This window comes from Pezoporus occidentalis, unplaced genomic scaffold (genome assembly GCF_034315485.1).
Source record: "Pezoporus occidentalis ecotype Australia unplaced genomic scaffold, CSIRO_AGI_Poc_V1 ctg12, whole genome shotgun sequence".
Lineage (NCBI taxonomy): Eukaryota > Metazoa > Chordata > Aves > Psittaciformes > Psittacidae > Pezoporus > Pezoporus occidentalis.
In genome coordinates this window covers 8,527,096-8,548,531 of record NW_026912994.1, presented here as the reverse complement: position 1 = coordinate 8,548,531, position 21,436 = coordinate 8,527,096, and the positions used below count along the sequence as shown (strand labels likewise).

Sequence of the window (21,436 nt, the reverse complement as noted above, 5' to 3'; positions counted from 1 at the left end):
TAGTAGTTAGTGTTTTTTCCTGTTTTATTTTAGATAAATATTCAAACAACTATAATTTTAAGACCCATATTTTCCCATCCCTTGTGGTCAGACTGAAAACTGAACAGTCCATGGAATTGTAAAATGAGATGTAAGAACCAGATTAGCAGTATTATTAAAACTTGCCATATAATGGCTACTACTACTCCAGCTACCGTATCTTCCCATATAATTTTTCAGAAGAACGTAACCACAAATTTACAAAATGGCCTAATAGAATACATAGTGGCAAACATGTTATTGGCTGTTCACAGATGTTAGATATTTGGCTGTAGTGACCACCTTGTGCCAGAGATGTACATGTAGCATAGCCTGTATATCTGTTGGTAAAAAAAAAAAAGCCTACCACAAAGTCTGCCTGAGCTGTAGGTTTGGGTATCTGTGCTCTTCAGTTACTTATTTTGGATGTCTTCAGAGCTAGATGAGATTTTTCTGCACTCACATGAGCTCTGTCAGCACTTGTTCAGTCTAGTTGGCACCTCTTCGTTTCTCTGGGTTGTTTTTTTTTTTCTTTTTTGCAGATTTTCTTAGAGAAAGGTGGATGATCTAACACTGTGAAGAAATTCTAATTTGTGTGTCTCTTTATATACTTCCAGAAGACAGATGGACATGTCTGTTATTTAATAATGCTTGTGTTACATCTTTTGTAGGGAATCAGAATAGCTCCTCGCAGTCTGCCTGCCTGTCAGTAGCAGACACAAGCTTCTTGCTGGTTTTGTGTTAAATAACCGGGATTTCTGCTCTGTGGGCTCCAGCTTTCAAAGTTTTGAGAACAGCACATTCTCGGATGGGCATTGTATATTTCTCATACTCTTGGCTGCTGAGAAGTTCTCTTTGAGAGATTTTTGGGTGACCTTCTGGTAAATAAACATGCTGTGCTTTTTCTTGGAGAATGGGAGCTATTTTTGAAAAGGATAAAGCAGTGTTGGCAATAAACCCTTTACCATTGCCCCTCTCTCTGATGTACATAACATCACCCTCATTCTTAAGGCATTGCCAGAGCTTCCTGATACCAGCATCTGAATCTGGAAAGGACAAGCTTTGTTTCATTCTTTCCTCTGAATATCTGAGTGTTCTTCAGCTCTCACTATTCTTCTGCTTGCCTTCTGAGCCACCCCACCATCAACAAACACTTAAGGAGTGGCATGGTACACAGCACAGGCTACCTGCTGTTTCACAAGTGGTGGGTAATGTTCCTGGCAGCCTCAATTCAGTAATTGAGTGATCCAGCTGGAACTGCATCTCTTGCTCTCTGGCTTCACAGACTCCAGTTTTGGACCATCTAGCACTGACTTCAAAGAAGAGCATTGGACAAAGCTGAAACTTCTCAAACCTTTACTGGATTGTAAAAGGACCCATCAGGCTGTATGTTTCTACTCCCCTTGCAACTTCTTGGAGGCAGCAAACCATTTCCAGTTATGGGTCACTGGGTTTTCCTTCCTGTGATGTAGGGAATAAATTGTATGCAGTTGTCACATCTTTCCACAGAAGGTATCAACAATTTCATGGTGGACCAGAATGTTGTTTGTTTGCTGACAGTTCAGAGATTGTTGAAATCTGACATTGGCTGCCCACCTCAGCAAGTGCATGGTTTTATCTAAATGACAAGTCAGTATTTGCCAGCCCATAGCAACAGATGCTTGCTGAAGTGTACTTGTTCTGAAGTACTGCTAATGCTGGTATGGCAGCTGGAATTCAGAAATGGTAATCAGGACTTTGTTGACTAAAATACTCCCCATGATCATAGTACTAATGTAATTATTTAGTTCTCCTTCATATGCTATCAAAGTATGCAGTTTCTATATGCTCCAGGTTTATTCTGCGTTTCATGGGTTGAAGTTTTTTGCCTTTTTGTAATACAGCAAGCTTGTTTGTCTAAGTCACGGATCCTCTAATTATATCAGGAAGGACTTAACTGGGAAAACCAAGCTAAGTGTTTGTTTTTTTTATTTTGGCTTGGCATTCTGAATCTTCATGAGCCTTACTATTTTGGATTTTCTCCTACATCTTTTGTTACAATGAAGCTTGTTGCTGACTCAGTTTACCGCTGTGTTTTTGGAAATACTGAATTTCCTAAAGCCCCTATTTAAAGTTCTTCTTTTAGTGAAAGACTTTGGCCCCCCAGAAGAACTGAATGTGGTCTGTGATATTCTGATGAGAACATCTTGCTGTTTAGAAAGAAATTAATCTCATCCCATCAGTGAATGTGGCTATTGCTTGTGTGATAACTAGTGCCTTCATTTTGGGAAAATACCTCTTCTGAACATCTGTCAGAGTGTGAGGAAGAGCTTTGTGCTCTCAGTTGAGCATGTACCGCTGTGCAGAGAGACTTGACTTTGCAAAATGACACTCTTCGTGCTTTTACCTGTGGCTTCTGCAGCTCCTTCCAGGGAAACTGGGCTGTGCTGCACAGCTGCTGGCTGGGGAAAGCGTACGTGAATAGACACTGGAAAACGCAAGAACCCAGTTACTGGTTTCTTTGTTAACATGCACATTCCGTATCCTGCCATATGTCCTTCTTCTTTAGCTTTTTAGTTCTGGGATATTACAGATGATGTCTTCAGGAGTGCTTCAGTAATGTTGAACTGTGTACTTGTAAAACACTAATAGACTAAAGTAACAAACTTTTTAATAATGTTATGGTAGTGTTAATGCAGCATGGAAAAATGAACTAAAATAATCATCAACAGCAATGAAAGAGCATTTGGTTTTATCCTTTATAGTGGTATTAAATGCAAGACTCATGAAATTTTCTTACCTAACCCTTGAGAGACTATCTTTACAGCAATTGGGAAGAATAATATTTTTCATAGACAATATAAATAAACTTCACTTCTAAGATAATATAGTTTAGCTGTTAGCTAACTAGGTTTTTAGCTTAGCCTATTCTTTTTTTAAGGATATGAATTCTAGATAAAGAAAAAACTGTTGGAATAAGTCCAAGGAAGTATTACTGTTGTTGCCTTCTAATAAAAGAAGTCGCATAATAGCCAAATTTTTTATGATATTGTGGCTTTGCCCCCAAGGGAAAAAATAGTGGTGCTCTATATGAGGTAGAAGTTTTACTTTCTGTCACGTAACGCAGAAGGCAGCAGTTTAGTTATAAAACAGTGCCTAAAGAAGAGGACGTAAGAGAGTGAGTTCGCCTGATTACAAAGGCACATGAATGAAAAGAGTTTTTAAGCATAATGCCCAAGAGGAGCAGTGCAGGTATGCTGACTCGAAGAGCTCATCACCTGTTAAAGCCATCTTCACAGATTAGTTTGTGTCTTGTTAGACTGTTCCTTCTCAATGTGTTTTATACAATAATTTCACTTTAAAGAAAAAATTAATGTAATCTATCTTCAGAGTGCCTTGTCACACTCAATAGAGGCTGTAAGGTTTTTTTCTCTTTTTATTTGTTGGAAAACTTAGCTGCTGGAAAGCTGTATTGTGTCACTGTCAACATGTTTATGCATGTTGAGGATAAACTTAATCAGTTTTCCTGCAGGGTTTTCTCTTCTCCTGAAAGTCTTGTTTTTGAAGGAGGTTGTCCCTAAGAATACAGGCACTGAATTTTTCCTGTTGGTGAAGATGATAAAAAGATGAGGCAGGGCAAAGTTCTGAAACCCAGAATTAACTCAGAATTTTTGCATCTGGGAGACTATTACGGAGAAATTACTTGACTGTGCATGGTGTGGGAATCTTTCTGTACCTTGCATTAAGATACATGAAATTTTAAAAGCCTTTCAATGATTTTTTGTAATGCTGTATAGGTGATTATGGTGCCATCTATCCCTTCCTTTCATAACTTTGTGGAAAGCATCTCAGCAGGCGTTGCTCTGACTAGATGTACCTTACCCAGCGTCTCTCTCAGGCTTGGGAGCAGGTTCTTGTCTTGGGCATGGTTCTTGTCTCTTGGCTACAGGCTGTTTTTCTTTCTTTTGGGTGGTACATGTTTGGTTTTCTGTGGGTTTGGGGGACATTTTGGTAATTTCTGTTGCTGTTCCATCTTCTGCACCCATCCCAAAGGAGTAGGGCATGGAGTAGCAAAGAGAAGGGTGAAACAGTTAGAAAGCAGACTCTTAGAGCCTTAAGAAGCTAAGAAGGGATGTGGAGGACATCTAGAGCGCTTGAAGGGGAGGGGATTGGTACAGAAGTGATAGTTTCATTAATAAGTAATTATCTTTGTAGCTTCACCGCATCAAACTGTGATTCTGTAACTATCAGCTCATTTGTGAATCTGACCCATGTTTGTACCTGTGTTTCCAGGGAAAACAACAGGAACAAGAGCCAGGCTATTTTAGGATTACTTAATTAGTAATTTATTTAAATTGCCTAATGATGCCTAATGATTTTTAAAGGGCTATTAATAGCCATGTTTAAAAGTCTAAAAACATAAACTTAACAATGTACTATACCCACTGTCCACTGTTACCTATTATTTATTTCAGAGAGGATTATATGTGCTGGCTAAGACAACAAATCTTGCGTTTGAAGTTAAATATTCGTAGAAGAATGATTCTCCTAAGAGAGACTGTATCTGTCTTTAGAAGATGAGAAAATATATTGAGAAGATTTTCTTGTTTATATTACCAACATGATAGGAATTTTTGTTGTCTGAAATAGTATTCATGAAAGTAACTTAAACATCCATTATTGTAACTTATTTTCATTTCTCTGCAAGCCTGTGCTGATACCTTTTGAGTATAAAAGCCATTGCCTTTTATTGTGACTTCATGAACTGTGAATATAAGCAAGAATTGTAACAGGAAAGTTTAGGACTGCATTTTCCTTTGAATAAAAGAGTAAGCTCTTCTAGAGCTTTTGGGAAACTAAAAGTCTTCATAAAACTTGGTTCATACATTGTTTTTGAGATTTGCATACTGAACTGATCTTACAGGCACAATTTCTCATTTGTGCAAGTCAGCACTAGTGGTTACTAATCATACCTGATCTGAGCTGAAGTGATGCAAGGACTGTCCTTAATTTTGAAATGGCTGACACCAAGTTGAATTCTTCTTTGGTATTCCTTCTACCGTTAATAGTCTCTGCACATGGCATTGTTCAGAGAGAGAATCTGCACAGATGCTCACTTTTGTTCTGTTTTCAGAGGGGTTTGGGATTTTGGTTTGTTTTGTTTTGTTTTTTTTTTTTTTTTTTTTTTTTTTGTTTGTGGTTTGTTTGTACCCCCCCCCCCCCCCCCCCCCCCCCCCCCAGTAGCTCCTGTTCCCTTTTAGAAAAGGGAAATGAATCTGTCCTGAAATGTTGACTGCTTGGCAGTTGAGCAGAAAAAGTGTTCAATGATAGCCTCAAAGGAAAGGTATTTAAGGAAGCGATGACTTGACTTGTTGGCAGCTTCCCTTTGACTATTTTTATAGACAATTGCAAAAACTTTGATCCTCACCTTCACCAGAAGGACAAGAAGCTGGGAAGCTTGGGTACATTCTGCAAACCTTTTTCTCATTAAGGACACTTTATTTTATCATTTCTTTCAAAAGACTTGAATCTTTTTGACTCCACAGTCTTGCAGGAATTTCAGGATTTGTTTGTCAGAGGTCCATGTCTCCACATACCAGTGCACACTGGGTCACTTGGTACATAACCAATCCTTGAGAACTGCAGCGGTGGGCAGAAATATGCCTTCTTATTAGGTCTTCCACTGTGTTCAGCATGGATCTTTGCATTACACCTGAGACATTACACCTGAGGAAGTAGTTACTTCCTAGATTTATGAACTGCAGCATCATAGCATGCTTAGTTTTAACTGTGGGGAGTTAAACCGTTTTGATAGGGGTTTTGACTAAGTGACAGCTGCTTGCATAATAGCTTGTACTGAATTTTTAAATATTAAAGGTCTGCTATCATAAAAGTAATTGACTTGTCTTACTGCAATGCTCCTCAAATAGCTTTGGAGATAAAATTTCCTCCCTTCTCTAGAAATAACAAATATAGCAGCAGGGTGAGTTTTATACTGTGACTGTTACTTAAGCCATCATTGCAGATCAGCTACTTAAAATGTATGCTCCTTATATGCTTTTGGAAATTGTGGTATTGTGGATAAGTTTGTTTTCTTCTTGAAGATTAACATTACCTTTTTTATTTTGACTATGAAATCCCTTTCTGGAATTGGTAGCATGCCAGCATAGGTAAAAACAAGCTCACTAAGCCCTGTGTTAGGTTTCCACTGTCAGGATTTTGTAGACTAACACATGCTTCAAATACTTGTTAGGAATTTGAAGCATATAGACATTCAGCATAACCGTTCCTTAGTCTTCAAAGTATTTTTTTTCAGTGGAATCAAAGCAGAACAGAGAGCACTGAGGGAGTTGTTTAAAATCTGTCGTTCAGTCCTGCTGCCTTGCACAGTACCTTGCTCAGCAGAGGTGGTGGGTCTCAGGAGCTTTTAGCACTTGCACAGAGGAGCCAAGTGAACTGACTGCAGTGAAGATGGAACAGCCATGCAGACTTCTGGTTTCTAACAGCCTGGGGATTATAACTGCTTTTGTTCACTTACAATAGTATCTGTTAACTGCAATACAGTGGAAAGTACTAACCAAATGATTCTTTTGCTGAGCATTTGCAAAGCTGCTGTATGTTGGAATTAGTTTGCATAGAAGGCTCTTAAATCAATTAGGCTTCAAAGAGAAAAAGAATGCTACATCCTTATTTTTAAAACAGTGGGGAAAGATTGTTAAAAGCTAGGACATGCCAGTCTCTCCCGTGAGCAGTTGAGCAGTAAAGTATCATGTTCATTTTTAACATTATTTTTTTGCACAAGCAGTGTGAACTTCATTGTGACATCTAAAGCTGAATTAATCACTTGATTAAGACTTCTTTTGAGAGCAACTTTTATGGTTGCATTATTTGATTATGAATTAAATTATGAATTAGGTGCCACTTATAGACAATACAGTGGAAATGTTGATTTGTTTCAAAAGTTTAGTGACTAGATACATAAACCATCTCTTTTAGTATGGTTTTCTTAGAATTAGGCTTTGTTTGAAACAAAATTGGTCTCATCTTTCATACCAGAAGTTTGAGAAGTTTTGCTGTGATGACATGTGGACTTCTGCACTGGGGTGTGGGCTAAATTCAGGTTGGTATTTATATTCTTGGTGGGGGGAAAAAGCCAAAAACCAAACTCACCCCCAGCCTCTCAGCTGGAGTGTGGTAACTGTGTATGCAGCCTACAACATGGTGAAGAGCCTGGGGATGGGGATTTGAACCATCTTAGAGTTTTAGTGGCAGAGAGCATGTTTTAACAGGTGCTTACCAGAACTCTGTTGTTTTTGTTGTTGTTTTTGTGGTGGTTTTTTTCTTCAAAGACAAATAAGAGGTAATTTGATTACTGTCACAGTATCATTAGGAGTGATGGGTTCCTCCCGTACTGGTTTGTGGCAGAAGGTATGTGTTGGGCTCCTATCCGGAAATCTATTTGGCCAGATGAAAGTTCTAATGAACAGCCGAGAAGTAAGCCACTGAAAGTGGAGACCCTGTGTTATGCAGGTGATTAAATTGCATTCAGGGTTTTGTTCATGCTTAAAAGTGGTCAATACATGAGAGAAACCATAAATAACAGTGTTATAAATAGCAATGTGACATTAAACCTATAAATAATCTTTTATCATTTTGTGGTCCTTTCTTCTTTTAATAGCCTGTTGCTCTTTAAATTCAGCACGCACCAACTCTGCATGTGTGTATTCATTTGTCCTTCTCAGCAATGTTTTATTCCAGCTGGAGCTGTGATGTTTCTTTTATTGCTTTATTTTTAGTTAACTGGCTTGTAACATGGTTGTATGCCTGCTTTTTCAGTGAACGTGAAACTTCATCCTGAACTGAGCCAATATGATAAAGAAGCATTAAATCCTCTGTTGTTTTCCTGGACATGAATGCTTTAGAGGATATTGTAGAAGTTATTTTCCTACTAAAAATAAATACCCTAAATACCAGAATAATTGAATTAATTAATCTCAAACCAAGAGTATTGAAAGTTTCTTGCTGATTCTGAATGGCAGCTGATTTCGGAAGTTTTCAGCTCCAAGCCACACGGCCAGATAACTTTTCCCAGTGAGATGTTTTATTAAGTACAATGATACTAAATGTTTTTCTATAGAAAACATACACATTGTACCTAGAAAATATTTCATTATTATGGTAGTAAAAGGAATCTAACTTCTGATTAAGGCCTGAGATTTAGTTAGGTGGGTTGAGATGAATAATATGTAAGTACAGAGTATGTCAGTAAATTTTAGTTTTGTTTGGGTAACATGGTATGATTTCATTTTAGTGCTGTAGTGCATTAAAAAATTCCTTCTTTCTAGGTTTTATGCTTGTTCCAGTTGTATAGCTGCAACTTTGTACCTTTTTGGATGTGGGAATACAGGGAGTTTTATTTTTTTGGCATTATATTCATAGTTAGCTTTGAAAGTGTGATGTTGCTTTTGACACTATTAATAACATCTGCTATTTTTGTTAATATTGTGGCAAGTTCCAAGTATTACTGTTATTCTATAAAGAAGAAAGCTATAAGGAAGAAAACAGCCATATTCAACAAAAAAATAAAACTTGAAAGCATTTTTCAGAAGTCTACTTTGATCAACCCATGTAAGAATTATAAACCTTTCCTGTAAGTTTGGGTCTTGTCTCCATTGCATTATGTTGCATTGTGTTTCCTTCCAATACTTTTTTTTTTTTTTTAACAGCTGCTTCTGTAAGTTTGTCAGTTTAATTTCAAAAGAAGGAAATGCAAAAGAAGGAAACACATTTTTCGATAACTCTTAGGAATACATATGAAGGTAATCTCTCCTCTTACTCGTTTATGTACAAAACTGATCGTGGTTTAACAATTTGCAAAACTCAGAATGTATGAAGTGCATTAGAGCCTGCAGTCAGGCCTAAATGATTAATCATGTCATAAGCTCTGACAGGGTGCCACTGTTGAGGTTGCCACAATTTTGGAAAAAAATTTGGTTTGGCTTTAAGTTTGCCTTTTTTTAAGAGATACAGATAAAACTGTCCTGTTGTTCTCTGGTCAAGATCTTTGGAAATGATCCTTTAACAAAGTAGGTTTGTACAATGTATAAATCTGAGGAGCTCAGACTTGTTTCAGATCCTCTGGTAAAGAAGCTAAACCCACAAAACTGTGGTTTATTTTCTTTTTTTTATTTCACTGCAGGTGAATGATTATCAGATTTAACCGCTTAATCATTTGAACATGAGTGATATCTTCATTGCCAGATTCAGTCAAATAATTTTGAACTTCTAGTCCTCTTGAGCTGGCTTGTAACTGGAAATTATTTCCTGTAAAGAAGATCTTTGAGAGGAGGCAGCAGCAAATCAGGAAAATAACTAAGCTAAGCTGAAGTAACAAAAATGTGAGCACTCTTAATAATAAATAAATAAATAAAAGGAGACCTTAACATTCAGGATGGTACGACTAGGATGATTCTTTCACTCCTGGGCAGGTCCATCAGCAAAGCTGCTCTCTCCTTGTGCAGAGAGCGTATAGTTCTAGTCCTTGGATGTTCTCTGGGGTCTCTCTCTAGTGTGCATCCCAACAGCAACCGAAGAGGTGACCTGCTCCTCTCTCATACTCCAAGGCCAAAAAGCTGGGGAGAGGCCGAGTATCAGGGTGCTTGGTAAAGGAGTGCAAGGCAGGGTGGCAGAGAGCCAGGGGCACCGGTGGAGTGAGGTCACTTCTCTGGGCAGCGCTGCTAGAAGACTTCCCTTGATTTGTTTTCTGTTGGATAAGGAAGTGAAGTTGACAAGAATTTTCCAGGCAGGTAGCCAGACAGGCATTATTTTAGTGTTTCCAGTGGAAAATTGGTCTTTTTTGGCAAAACTGAAATTTTCTACATGAAAATTTCTATTTTATGGAAATGGTATTTCTGATTAAGAACTAACTTTGATGGAAAAGGTCCAGTTGGTTGTATTCAGCCTTAGAATTAGCATCTGCTGTGTTTAAGTCTATTGAAGATAATTTGGCTCAGGTTTAGAAACTCTGAACAGAATATAAACTGACAACTTTCCTCCCTCTGTCTAATACTTCAGTTCTAGTGGGAGCCAAAATTCAACTTGAAGTTTGCTATGAGTAGAATAAAACCTTTTTTCTGAATTTTGCCATTTTGTCTTCAATTCAGACTGCCTTCAGCTACAAAGGCTTCACAATACAGATGCTGTGGCTGGACCTAAAGCTGCTAATTCAACTAGTTGCTCTGGTTTTGAAGATCCTGTTGTGTGCAACAGTATTGATCTGTGGGTGCTTAGGTGGCTAATAGCTAGCTCACAGATATTCTCCATTGGTATGTTTTCTGTTGGTGTTTTCTTCAGATAATTGCGGTTGAGGCTTGTAGGGCATACAGGATGTGAGATTTGTGTTCATTTATAGTCACGCAAAATTAGAACATGTGGCTTTTCAGCATTTGGTGCGTTACCCCTGTTTGACCTGCGTAGTTGTATACAGTTGTTGAAGACCAGCAGTTGTTATTTGCTTATTTTCTTTTTTCTATTTGGCTACCTGTTTGTTGACGAGAAAAGCTGAAATCAAAACCTAATTCTCACATACTACATTTCCTTGCATGTGTAGTCAGGCTGTTACTCAAGTTCAGAGCTGTTGTTAATTAGTGTCCTGAAAGTGCTGTACTAGGTTATTCTAGCTATAGCCAGTTGTAAATTGTCATTAAAGGCTTGAAGATAACCAGGCTCCTTTTAGATACTAAAGAGCTTTTAGTTTCTGCTGGGCCTGTAGGGGACTGTAATGCCCTTCTTTAATAGGTAAAGATATCTCTTTTGGAGGCCTACAGCAAAGGGGAATCAAATTTAGTTACTGCTTCATACTTTTGAGGAAAACTGTAGGAATAAGTCTGGGGACTTGGGTGTTTGTTTTGTGTCATTGTTGTCTTCCCCTCCCCACCTTTCTTAAGTAAGATATAAAGTACTAATTTGTTATCATCTGATGTTTCTGGTTTTAGTTTGTCTGAACTTGTGCTGATTTCAACTTTTTTTTCTTCTGGTCTGTAAATATTTAGGCTTCCTAATCTTAGAGTTATATGGGAGTCAGAATTTCCTTTTAATGAAAAATTTATTTAAAATTTTTATTTAAGATACTGGAGGTAGAACTGACTTGGAAAACTTCTGTGTTATTCAAAGTAATTTTTACACATGATAAACACTTTCAAATCAGCTGACAGTCTAATATATACTAGGAAACAAGGAGGTTTTCTATCTTATCAATTAATTTATGTATTTGTTTAATTTACAATATTTTTAAAATACAGAAGGATAGTTAAATTCACTGTTTTGTGATATTTAAACAGTGCTCTTTTTCTTTTTCCTGTGGGTTTATCCTTTTCCAACTGCTTCAGCTATCTGCCCTTCCACGGGGTTTGGTCTGCTTCCTTTTTTTTTTTTTCCTTACGTTAGATTTTTTTTATCCCTGCTAGCTTTACCGTTTTACGTCCTATGCTGATTATTCCAGGAGCTTGGGCTGCTGCTGCTAATGTGGTGCACATAGAATCATAGAATCGTTAGGGTTGGAAAGGACCTTAAGATCATCTAGCTCCAACCCCCCTGCCGTAGGCAGGGACACCTTATGCGAAATCATATCACCCAAGGCCTTGTCCAACCTGGTCTTGAACACTGCCAGGGATGGAGCATTCACATGTTTGTTTGCTGTTCGTCGCTGAAGTGGTCATATAGCAGTGCAGTGATGGCAGCCATACACCCAAGGGGCCCAAAATTTTCAGATGTGCTTTAGGAATTAATGCTTTTTGTGTTAGATTTGTCTCTTCATGTGGCTGAGGATTGAGGATGTGGAAAAGGAGGATGTAAGAGTAGCTCGTTCATTGAAATGTAGGTGAGACTGTGGACGTTTTGAGGGCATGTGAGTTGCTCTTTATTGCTCTCAAGGGTGAGGTACTTGCAGATAGGAGTTTCTTTAGGTGTATTATATTTCTTGCATCTGTGAGGGATTTAATCAAGCAGCTCAGAGTATGTGTGAATAATAGAAGTCTGGAGGGAATGCATAAAAGCAGCTGGAGATTAGATAAGTTTCTTGTACCAGTTTTGCTTATGAAGCATGGAGGCTGCTCAGGACCATGCTCTAAAGAAGGGTGCAGGAAGCCCTGGCTGATGAGAGTGAGCTTGAATTCCAGAGCTGCCAGCCCCATGCATGTACCTGAGCTAATGAGAGCACAGTCTGCTTGCCCGCCAGTGAAGAGAAGCTGCTGAGGTGTTGGAAACTTCATCTTCCAAACTTCCAAGTGTCTCCTTGTATCCTTGCTCTATTTTGACAACTTCTTGGGAATATAGTAGCACTGAAGGAGTTGCTTGTAGTTATGTTGTGCAGTCACTGTAACTGTCCCAGTTCATCAATGGGACAAATGTAATGTCCCTGTTTTCCGCTGAAAGTGTTAGGAAGAGTTTAGTAAGTGACCATATGAGAGCTTTCCAGAGTATATTATTTTCCTTCAGCAGAATGAATTTGATTAATTTATATATTACAGATCATAAGTAAACTTATAAAAGAATATGCAGATTTTGATAGAGGCCAAAATCATTAATGATGCTGTTGCCTGTCTTGAAGTCTAGCTTGATCCTTTGAACCCAGTGACAACAAAGTGGAATGACCCAAAGTTCACAGTATCAGCTTTCAACAATTATGGATACTTTCTATTGTTTGGTCAGCAGAAAGCAGGAAGTAATGAATGAAGTATGAATCGTTGGAATGATATTAGGACTGTAGTGCATGGGTTGATTAACTTAAATGAAAATGAATTTCTGCTCTGATTTTATTTGTAAGGAATGTTCTGAAGCTGTGTGCTACATTGGAATTGCTGAAAGCTTTCAGAACAAATTTTTGAAAGACAAAGAATTTGAATATTCATTTGTTGGACTAATGTCCATTTCCCTCAAAATAGTGCACAATCAGCTAATGTTTAGCATTTTCAAACTGGTCTTGGTTAAAAAAGTTAGTTTCACTAATGTGTTTTCAGTAAATGTATACGAAGATGGGCTCTAGATATAACTCAGTGTTTCTTTTGAATGCAGTGTGTTGTACTACTCTGTTTAAACCTTAAAAATTGTCTCCTAATTAGATTAGATAATTTAGTAAACATGGGGCCTGCAGTCTATTTAATGTATTCAAGCTACATCATGTTATAAGGATGTGGGCTTTCTAAGAGTCTGGCCTGCTTTAGGAAAATTCATTCCTCTTGTAGGAAATTCATGTACTGTGTTGGACCCAAATCAGGAGTTGGGCTGCACTGGAAATCCATGCTTTCCGGGTTGTGAAAATAGCAGCTTCTAAACAAATGGAGATCTGCCAGTGCATTAGCTTCTTAGCTGCTTTAGATCAGCTTTGAAAAATGAAATTTCTCATGTCCTTGCACAGACATGTGCATACTGTACTGTGCTGAGGTGGTTGTACAGTTGTACGTGATGCAAACTCTTTGAAAGAACTCTTTACTTCAAGTCAGTGAATTGATTGCTCTCTTGGATAAATTAATTTTCAGGTAATTACCTTCTTAACCACCTGCTTATTTATTAAGCTGCTTAAATGGTTAGTTTATTGTAAGCCCAAGCAAATTGTTGTTTTATGGTATAAGTTTACATAAAAGAATAGAAAATGCCGAAAATTCACTCATGAAGCTTCTGTATGTTCTTTAATGCCCTAACCAAGCCAGTATTGCAGGAACGTTCTGCCCTTCAGTAGGGAACACTCCCTGGAATTGCTTCATCACTTGAAACCTGAGCTTAGGTTAGGTTTAGGCCCTTCACACAGTTGAGAGGTAAATGGTGTTCATTGTGCGAGTTCTGTCCTTCTCCAGTTGCTGCAGCATCAGGTACTTTGGATTGTTAATTCCAGTGATTTTAGCCTACATGGCCATGGTACTGTCCATTAAATGGGTGTGCACACGGAGTAATACCTTGCTTTTTAAAGCAGTTGTCAATTTTTTTGGGCTTGCATCCCAGCTTTTGTCTTTATTTCTTTTGGGACTGCTTGTTTTATTTTGGAGCTCAGGGCAGTCCTTTATTACTTCCATACTAACTTTAGCTATAATGTATTTTTGTTGCAGAATTCTGCAACCAGGGTGGCTGAATTTTTATCAGTTTTGTCATTTTATGACATTTTATGTCAGTATTTGCTGGGAAATCAGATACTTATGATCTGTAACCTCATAAGCAATAGCTACCCATCTCACTGTTTTGCTATGTTTTGTATGTTTTGAAAACATACAACAAGAACGGCAATACTTGGTCAGAAGAAACAATACTGTCTGTGTTCATGGGGCATGTATTTCTGGGAGGAAGGAGTAGTAAAGATGATACGGATACCATTCAGGACCAATTATGTTGTAAAACAGGTGTCACAATACGACCAGTAATTGCAGAGCCTGTTATTAACAGCTACATCCTTTTTGTTACGTACATATGGTGATAGAGGTTTAAATATGGGTTGTATACACATGGTTGGCCACAAAGCAGTTACATGTAATCTGGCAGATCTTAGAAGGAGGAGCAGTTTGAGAGGCATTTTAATGTAATCCCTACATACTCCCATAGTTACTTTTCTGACATAGGGGGAAAGAGTAACTTTGTGGTTTGTGGAAAGTAGCCTGTCTTCTCTCACCTTACTCTCTGTTACTATCATGGCTGTTATATTTACATTTTGTAGAAGTATTTCAGGATTTCAGTTATTATACTTAGTTGTAAAACTGCTGCAAAAGCCTCATAGTTTCATGAAAGAAACTTTTCTACTTTGAGGTGGTAGTTCAGGCTACTACATACTCATATGTGGGACCTGGAGTATAAGATGAGTATGTGAGGAAAAAATCTTTATGTGTGTTCTGTTTGTTTCTTCCTTCCTTAAAGAGAGTGAGAAGGCATTGCTCTTCAGGTCCGTGAGCTGGATGAACTGGTGTTCTGACCCACTATAGCTGGTCCTGTTTCCTTAGCAAACTCATAATACAGTGCCTTCTTCCTTGAATTTGACAGTGTAATTTATGTACACAAAGACCTGAATTACAGTCTGCAACTTTTCAATGGTTTTGGTTAGAGTGAAGATCATCTGTGTTATAACAGGAACCTTGCTGGGTGTGCAGGTTGTGTCTATTGAAGGACATGGAGAATGGCTGTTTGGTATTAAAAGATTTTGAGCATCACTGAGGGCTGATTTCCTTCTTGCTAGCTCTTATGAATTTGTTGCTCAGTTTCAAACTGAGAAACGTTCTGTCTAGCTTCAGGCAGTAATGAGGAAGGAAGAAATACTGTTGGTCTTTATCAGCAAGTCAGACAAAAATAGGAAGAGAACGGAAAGCAAAGGTAGTAAGATTTGTCTTTTTTTCCCCTTAAAGCATGGTGGCTTTTAACAAGAGGGTTTTTTCTGCTGCAAAATTGTGGATTATTGGACCACTCTAAAGTGTTGGCTGTAGTCGTTAATTGTGTAGCATCATTGCTGATCTTTATGCCATTATGGTTAATAAAGCAATTGACACGTTTATGTCTGTGTGACAAAATATTTTGTGAAAAGTTATGTTGTTGCCTTGCGTCACTGGTATAGAGGTTCAGTTCCTATTCTTCTGTTAAAGGTTTTCTTCTGCCTTCTGAAGACGTATAGAAGGCATAGCTGAAGCAGCCTCTTCATGAGGAGCTGTCAGACATGTACTTTCTTGTTAGGCTTTACTTTGGAGTTTCAATATTTGCAACACAATTTGTCATTATTATTAAGCGAAAGTTGTGAGTTTAGCGTACAGCTGGTGGGTTTATCTGGTGTCTTTATCCTTTCTCAGTTTGTCGTGTTAGTTTAGCAAAACAAAAATAAACTTGCTGTTATTCTATGTGAATACAGCATTGAAGTTCTGAAGCCAGAGTGACTAAATAGCCAAAAAAAAAAAAAAAGCTGTCCGATAAGAAAAGAAGTACTTTCAATCTGAAAATGCTGGTTAAGTCAAAACTGAAACGTTTTGCAAGGGTGGATTATTGTAAAAAAGATTATTTGTTTTAATGTCTGAGATGTGTGGTCATGCTGAAAGAGCTGAAGGTATGCTCTAGGAAAGCAAAATACCTCAGGGATTTTTTGGGCAGTTGCTTAGGAAGTTGGCTGCGGGCAGTGGGAAGAAGGTTACACCGCAGAGTCCCAGGCCTTCCTGATACTGGCAGCTTGGATCTTGGTCTTCCACTTTCCCACAGAGGCCTACATATCTAAGCCATCAGCTATTTAGGAAGGGATTGATCTTTTACTTGTTATCCCTATTCACTTGTGTGCATTGGATCACAGATGCCTTCTATGATCCAGGCAAATGCTCTAATCACTGCTGGGATGTTTGCTGCCCCCTGCTAAATTTGCTCAGTTTTGAGAGTACCTGCTTTATTTTTCTACTTCTTAAAGTATTTAAATTTTCTATCTCAGTATGTTCTCTACCTAAGTGATGAAACTCTTGTTTGCTTACGCCCTTGTCAGAGGATGTAGAAATAGTTTGCTGAATGTGTAATTAAGTGAATTACAAGCCCTGATCCTGTGAGGTATTTAAGAAACTAACAAGTATCGTTGGATAGGGCCAGTAGCATCAGGTGTTCACGTAAGTACTTTGCTGGACGGGGGTTGCATGGTAATCATTAGAATCTGAGTTTTGTAAAGCAAACGTCACATTTCAATTCTTAACATTCTATTTATCAGCACTTAGAGGAGGATGTAGACTTGTATTGGTCACGGCTCCTTATTTGGAGAGTAAGAATCACTTGTGCTCCCAAACTAGATATGTAAATCCAATCAAAGTTATGTAGATGGAACGTTCAGTAGTTTGACAAATCTTTATATATGCATTTTACAATTTAAAAAGGGGGGAAAAAAGCAATGCTGGTGTTTTTGTTACTGCTGTGTATTCTCATGTCTAATGATTACCCAGTGAATGCACAGGCTTTGCAGAATAATGCATCTGCATGTTGGTGTATTTGCTGTTTTATTCATACTTTTTCCCTATAAAGTGTTTTGGTGGAAGCATTAGGTGGGGAGGGGGGGGGGTGTCTGTTTTGTACTGAAGTGAATTATTTAATTGATGCCTTGTAGCCATGATACCTGTCAGTTACAGTGCTTTTTGAAGTACAAAAATAAAAAACCAACCCACCCCTAAAAACCCCAGACCCATAAAAAAAACAAAACTCCAAGACCACAAAACAACCTTAAAATAAGGAGGAGGTTGACAGTCAGCAGAAAATAAAGGACTAAATATTTTGGAATAAGGTTGTGTCAAAATTTGTAAGACACTGTTTTGTTATTGGATACCCTGAATTTAGTACTCATTTTTCCTTTGTCTGTAATAGAGTTTTTCACAATGGACCTGCTGTGTATTGATGTTTCCTTGTAGTATGACATTCTTGCATTTGCATTTTTTGATCTTCTTTAATTCTCTATTTGTTTTGCCTAAAGACCCTGTGTGGACAGTAATGACCGCACGTTTCCGATTGCCTGCTGGCAGAACCTACAATGTACGAGCATCTGAGCTGGCAAGAGACAGGCAGCATACGGAGGTGGTCTGCAACATTCTTCTCCTGGATAACACTGTACAAGCTTTCAGAGTTAATGTAAGTAATTTGCTTACTGCAGATTGGTATCACTGAGCTTGCTGACCTTTGCTGGATTTGTATGGCTAGAGTTTGACTTTTAAAATAGTGTTAAGTAAAGAATAGGAGGGGAAGTTGTGTTCAGACAGTCATGCTTGCACACATATATACTAAATCACTGTGAACTTAGTCATTCTGGCATCCTCTATAATACTAACACAGTTTCATTTCAAAATTTATTATACAAAGAGTTATTTATTTCTAGCAATTCTCTTCATGGACTGAAATCATAGAGTGGAAATGGAGGGCAGTTGTGCCACTGAGTTGAATGAGAAGCAAGCTTTTGTTTTGCTCCATTCCAGTTTTTGCATTTTGAGCATGAGTAAGGTGTAGTGGTAACTCTTCTCATGACTGTATATCTAATTATGTTCAGTCATGTATGTGGTTATATTTGGTTATGACTGTCATCTTAAAGTATCTCTTTGCTTTTTGCTTTTCTCAGATTATATTCTTGTCCTATGATTTCCCTCATTTAAACTTACCATCTTCTAACTCAGTGTTGAGGATGGCAGAAAAAAAAAACAGGAAGCTAGTTGGTGAATGCTGAGGACTGTTACTGGGAAGACTGAATAACTTACACATAAGAGCCTGGAATTTAGAACGGGTTATTAATAAGATTTTCTAATCTATAATCCTTGATAAGGATTTAAAATTAAAAAGTTCATAGTTTTGTGCAACCATTTCTTTTAAATTCTTGAGGAAATATCCCTAGGAACAGCAGCCAAAGACCTCAGAAGATAACATTAAAGCATTTAAAGTGATGTTTGTGTGAGAAGAACCAGGACTCAGCACGAAAGAAGCTGTGGGGTGTCCTGGTTCAGGAGAACTCATCTTTTACTTTATAAGATAAACAGCATTGACGACTTACATGGAGAAAGGTTGAATGATGTGGTGATGGAAGTTACAGGTGGTGTGATTTTAGGTTTTTGAAGAGAAAATTGAACTTAATGGAGTGAAGCAGTAGTTAGATACCCTATAAGGCCATGGAACTGTGTGAGAGAGTTGTGTTCATATGGCTACAGCTTGACTTCCAAAATAGTGTTAAGTACAGAACAGGAGGGGAAGTTGTGTTGAGGCAGGCATGCTTGCACACGTACATACTAGAAGAAAAAGAAGGGAAGAAAAAGAGAAGAGGCTCAAGGAAGACCTTATAGCAGCCTTACAGTAGGTAAAGGGTGGCCTACAAGAGAGCTAGAGAGGGTCTTTTTACAAGGGCATGTAGTGACAGGACAAGGCGGAATGGCTTTAAGATGACAGATGGGAGACTTAGATGAGATATTAGGGAAAAATTCTTCATTATGAGGGTGGTGAGACACTGGAACAGGTTGCCCAAAGGAGCTGTGGCTGCTTATCTGTGGCAGTGTTCAAGGCCAGGTTGGACGGGGCTTTAAGCAACTTGGTTTAGTGAAAGGTGTCTCTGCCTATAGCAGGGGGGCTGGAACTATATGGTGTTTAAGGTCCCATCCAACACAAACCATTCTGTGGTTCTGTGAAAATGCAACAAGAGGAAGAGAGCTAAATCTCAGTTTTCAAGGCATATCTACTCTCTGGATGGCTGAAAATAGACCGTTTGTTAACATGAAGCCTCATTTTCTTTCTGGGATAATTTCTCCTAAGTCCCTTTTATCTTTTTCTCTGCAATAGTCTACTTCTCTTAACCTTCTCATCCTTGCTAACAGTTTCCCAGTCCGTACAGCCCGCCAAAAAGTAGTATGTGGAGAATATAGTTGGAGACAAAGCATTACAAGTGCATGAGAAATTGTAAATGCTGTGTACTTTGCTTTCAGGTGCATGAGTTTTCCATTAAAGTATCTATCTTGCAGGGGTTTATTTGTTTGTAAGAGTTGGCTAAAATAAAAAATAATTGTTGTACAATAGGTATGGGAGGTTATGCTTCTTTTTGATCTAGCTGCTCAAAAGCTGTATGTTAGAAAATGCTAGCCCCTGTGTAGAGTAGAACCACCAGTTATAAATCCTCAGATGTCTGTTCTCTGTCTCCCAAGAAAAAATTATATAATATGTTCTCACCACCTCCCTAGTGTACTAAATATTTTAGTTACATGGATCACGCTTTACTGCTTATACAGATCAGCCTGCAAGTTTGGCAATTAAAACTGAGTTTAGGGAATAAAAAGTTCCTTGGTGCTCAAGATTTTGATCTTGTGTCTTAGCCTTAATCTGTTTTTTTACAGAAATAGGGAATAATAAAGTATTCAATTATAGCAGATGTATGCTAACCTACATGGTATATAGGTTTTCAGGTTTTATAGCTGTGTTTTACTTTATTGTGGTTGACACAGTACTTGGCAATAAATATTTATGGAATTGTTTTCAAAATACGAAGAACAAAGATAACATCAAATAAATTAGCAAGGTTTTTTCTCCTGGTGATTGCTATATAGGTATTCCGTATGCTAATGATTGTAAAGCTTAATCATCCAGAGTATGCAGTGCCATATTAATAAAAATGTACTCAAATGCTCTTTCTTCTCCAGCAGCAAAGTACTGATCACAGACAACGTCTCTTGATAATTTGTGACATGTTCTAAGTTCACATTTCAACCAGCCCTTTCCATTGATCTGCAAAATAGGCATTCTCTTTGTGCTAAGACTTACATAGCGTAGGGAATAACAAATCAAATCAAATAATCCCTGTGGACTGCAGGCAGGAAGAGGTTATTTTGGCTGCAGGCGGAAGAATCAGTTTGAACTACCTGTGCATATGTTTGAAGAGTAGAAATTCTTTCTGTAAAATGCTCTGCTTAGCAAATGAAGCATACTCTTACTTCAGCCCTGAAAAGCATATTCTGTAGAACGTGGAGCTGGAATCAGTGAGACTGATTTGAGTTAATAATGTGATCAGGATGATTTGCATTACCATAAACCTGCTTCTTCAAGATCAAATTGCTTTAATTGGTTTTAATTAATTGTTTCAATACCTCAAATTGTATCTTTTCTGTGCAGGCTGACTTAACTGTATTCCCCCAAAGCCAGTACATGATATGGAGATCACTAAATCTGTAAAAAACCCTCTACACCAACCCTCCTTTAATTTTAGAAGAGAAAAAATTCAATAATTCAATCTCCATTATTACTTAGTTGCGTTTTGCGGGTGTTTTGGGGTTGGGTTTTTTGTTTTTTTTTTTTCTGAGGAAAACAAATAAAAGCCTGCTTGTACACGTTTATTTAAAATAGGATAACTTTCTGGAAAGCTAATGTACGCTGTAGAATGAAAGGAGACAGTAGTGCAGCGCTGGCTTTTGGGGGATGTACTTGCTTGAGCTGCAACACAAATACTGTGTTGAGCTGTGAGAGGTTCCAGTATTTCCACTAGTGAAGAAGCAAGCCTCCCACAGACCTGTGAGCAACAGAGCTGTTTGACCTCCTTCAGAAAAGCTTGAGACCTGTCATCCCTGTCATCAGAAGTCCAGATTTGTTTGGACTCACGCAGCAGCAGTAGCTCCAAATGTTTGCTGTGGATGTGGCCAGTTCTGTAGGCCAGCAACAAAACTGAAATATTGTAAGATAAATAGGGAAGATGGTGGTAGTTGGTAAGCAGGCATTAAAGCTATATAACTACAGATGTTTTCCTAAATTTTCAAACATGGGTAAGCAGCTAACAATCATTTTGCAATTAGAAATGAATGTGTATATATCCAGTGTACCAGATGTTAGCCAGTAGATGATAGATACTTCAAAAAGTGCAGTTAATATATTGATGTCTAGTGCTGATGTCAAATTTGTTTTGAAAGACCAAAATTTGTTCGACATTTTGCCTCCAGCAATGACTAATAAG

At 38.0% G+C, this 21,436-nt stretch overlaps 1 protein-coding gene across 4 annotated transcripts in view; it reads left to right on the top strand.

The window, feature by feature from the left end:
• The window catches only part of PTPN4 (protein tyrosine phosphatase non-receptor type 4), a 107,787-nt gene that overhangs the window by 22,232 nt on the left and 64,119 nt on the right, over positions 1-21,436 (top strand). For all 4 annotated transcript variants that reach the window (XM_062607155.1, XR_009962471.1, XM_062607154.1 and 1 more), the window contains one exon: positions 17,447-17,601. In XM_062607155.1, coding sequence (XP_062463139.1) covers positions 17,464-17,601 — 138 coding nt within the window. In that variant the 5' untranslated portion in view covers positions 17,447-17,463. Of the gene's footprint in view, positions 1-17,446; positions 17,602-21,436 lie in introns of those variants that run through there.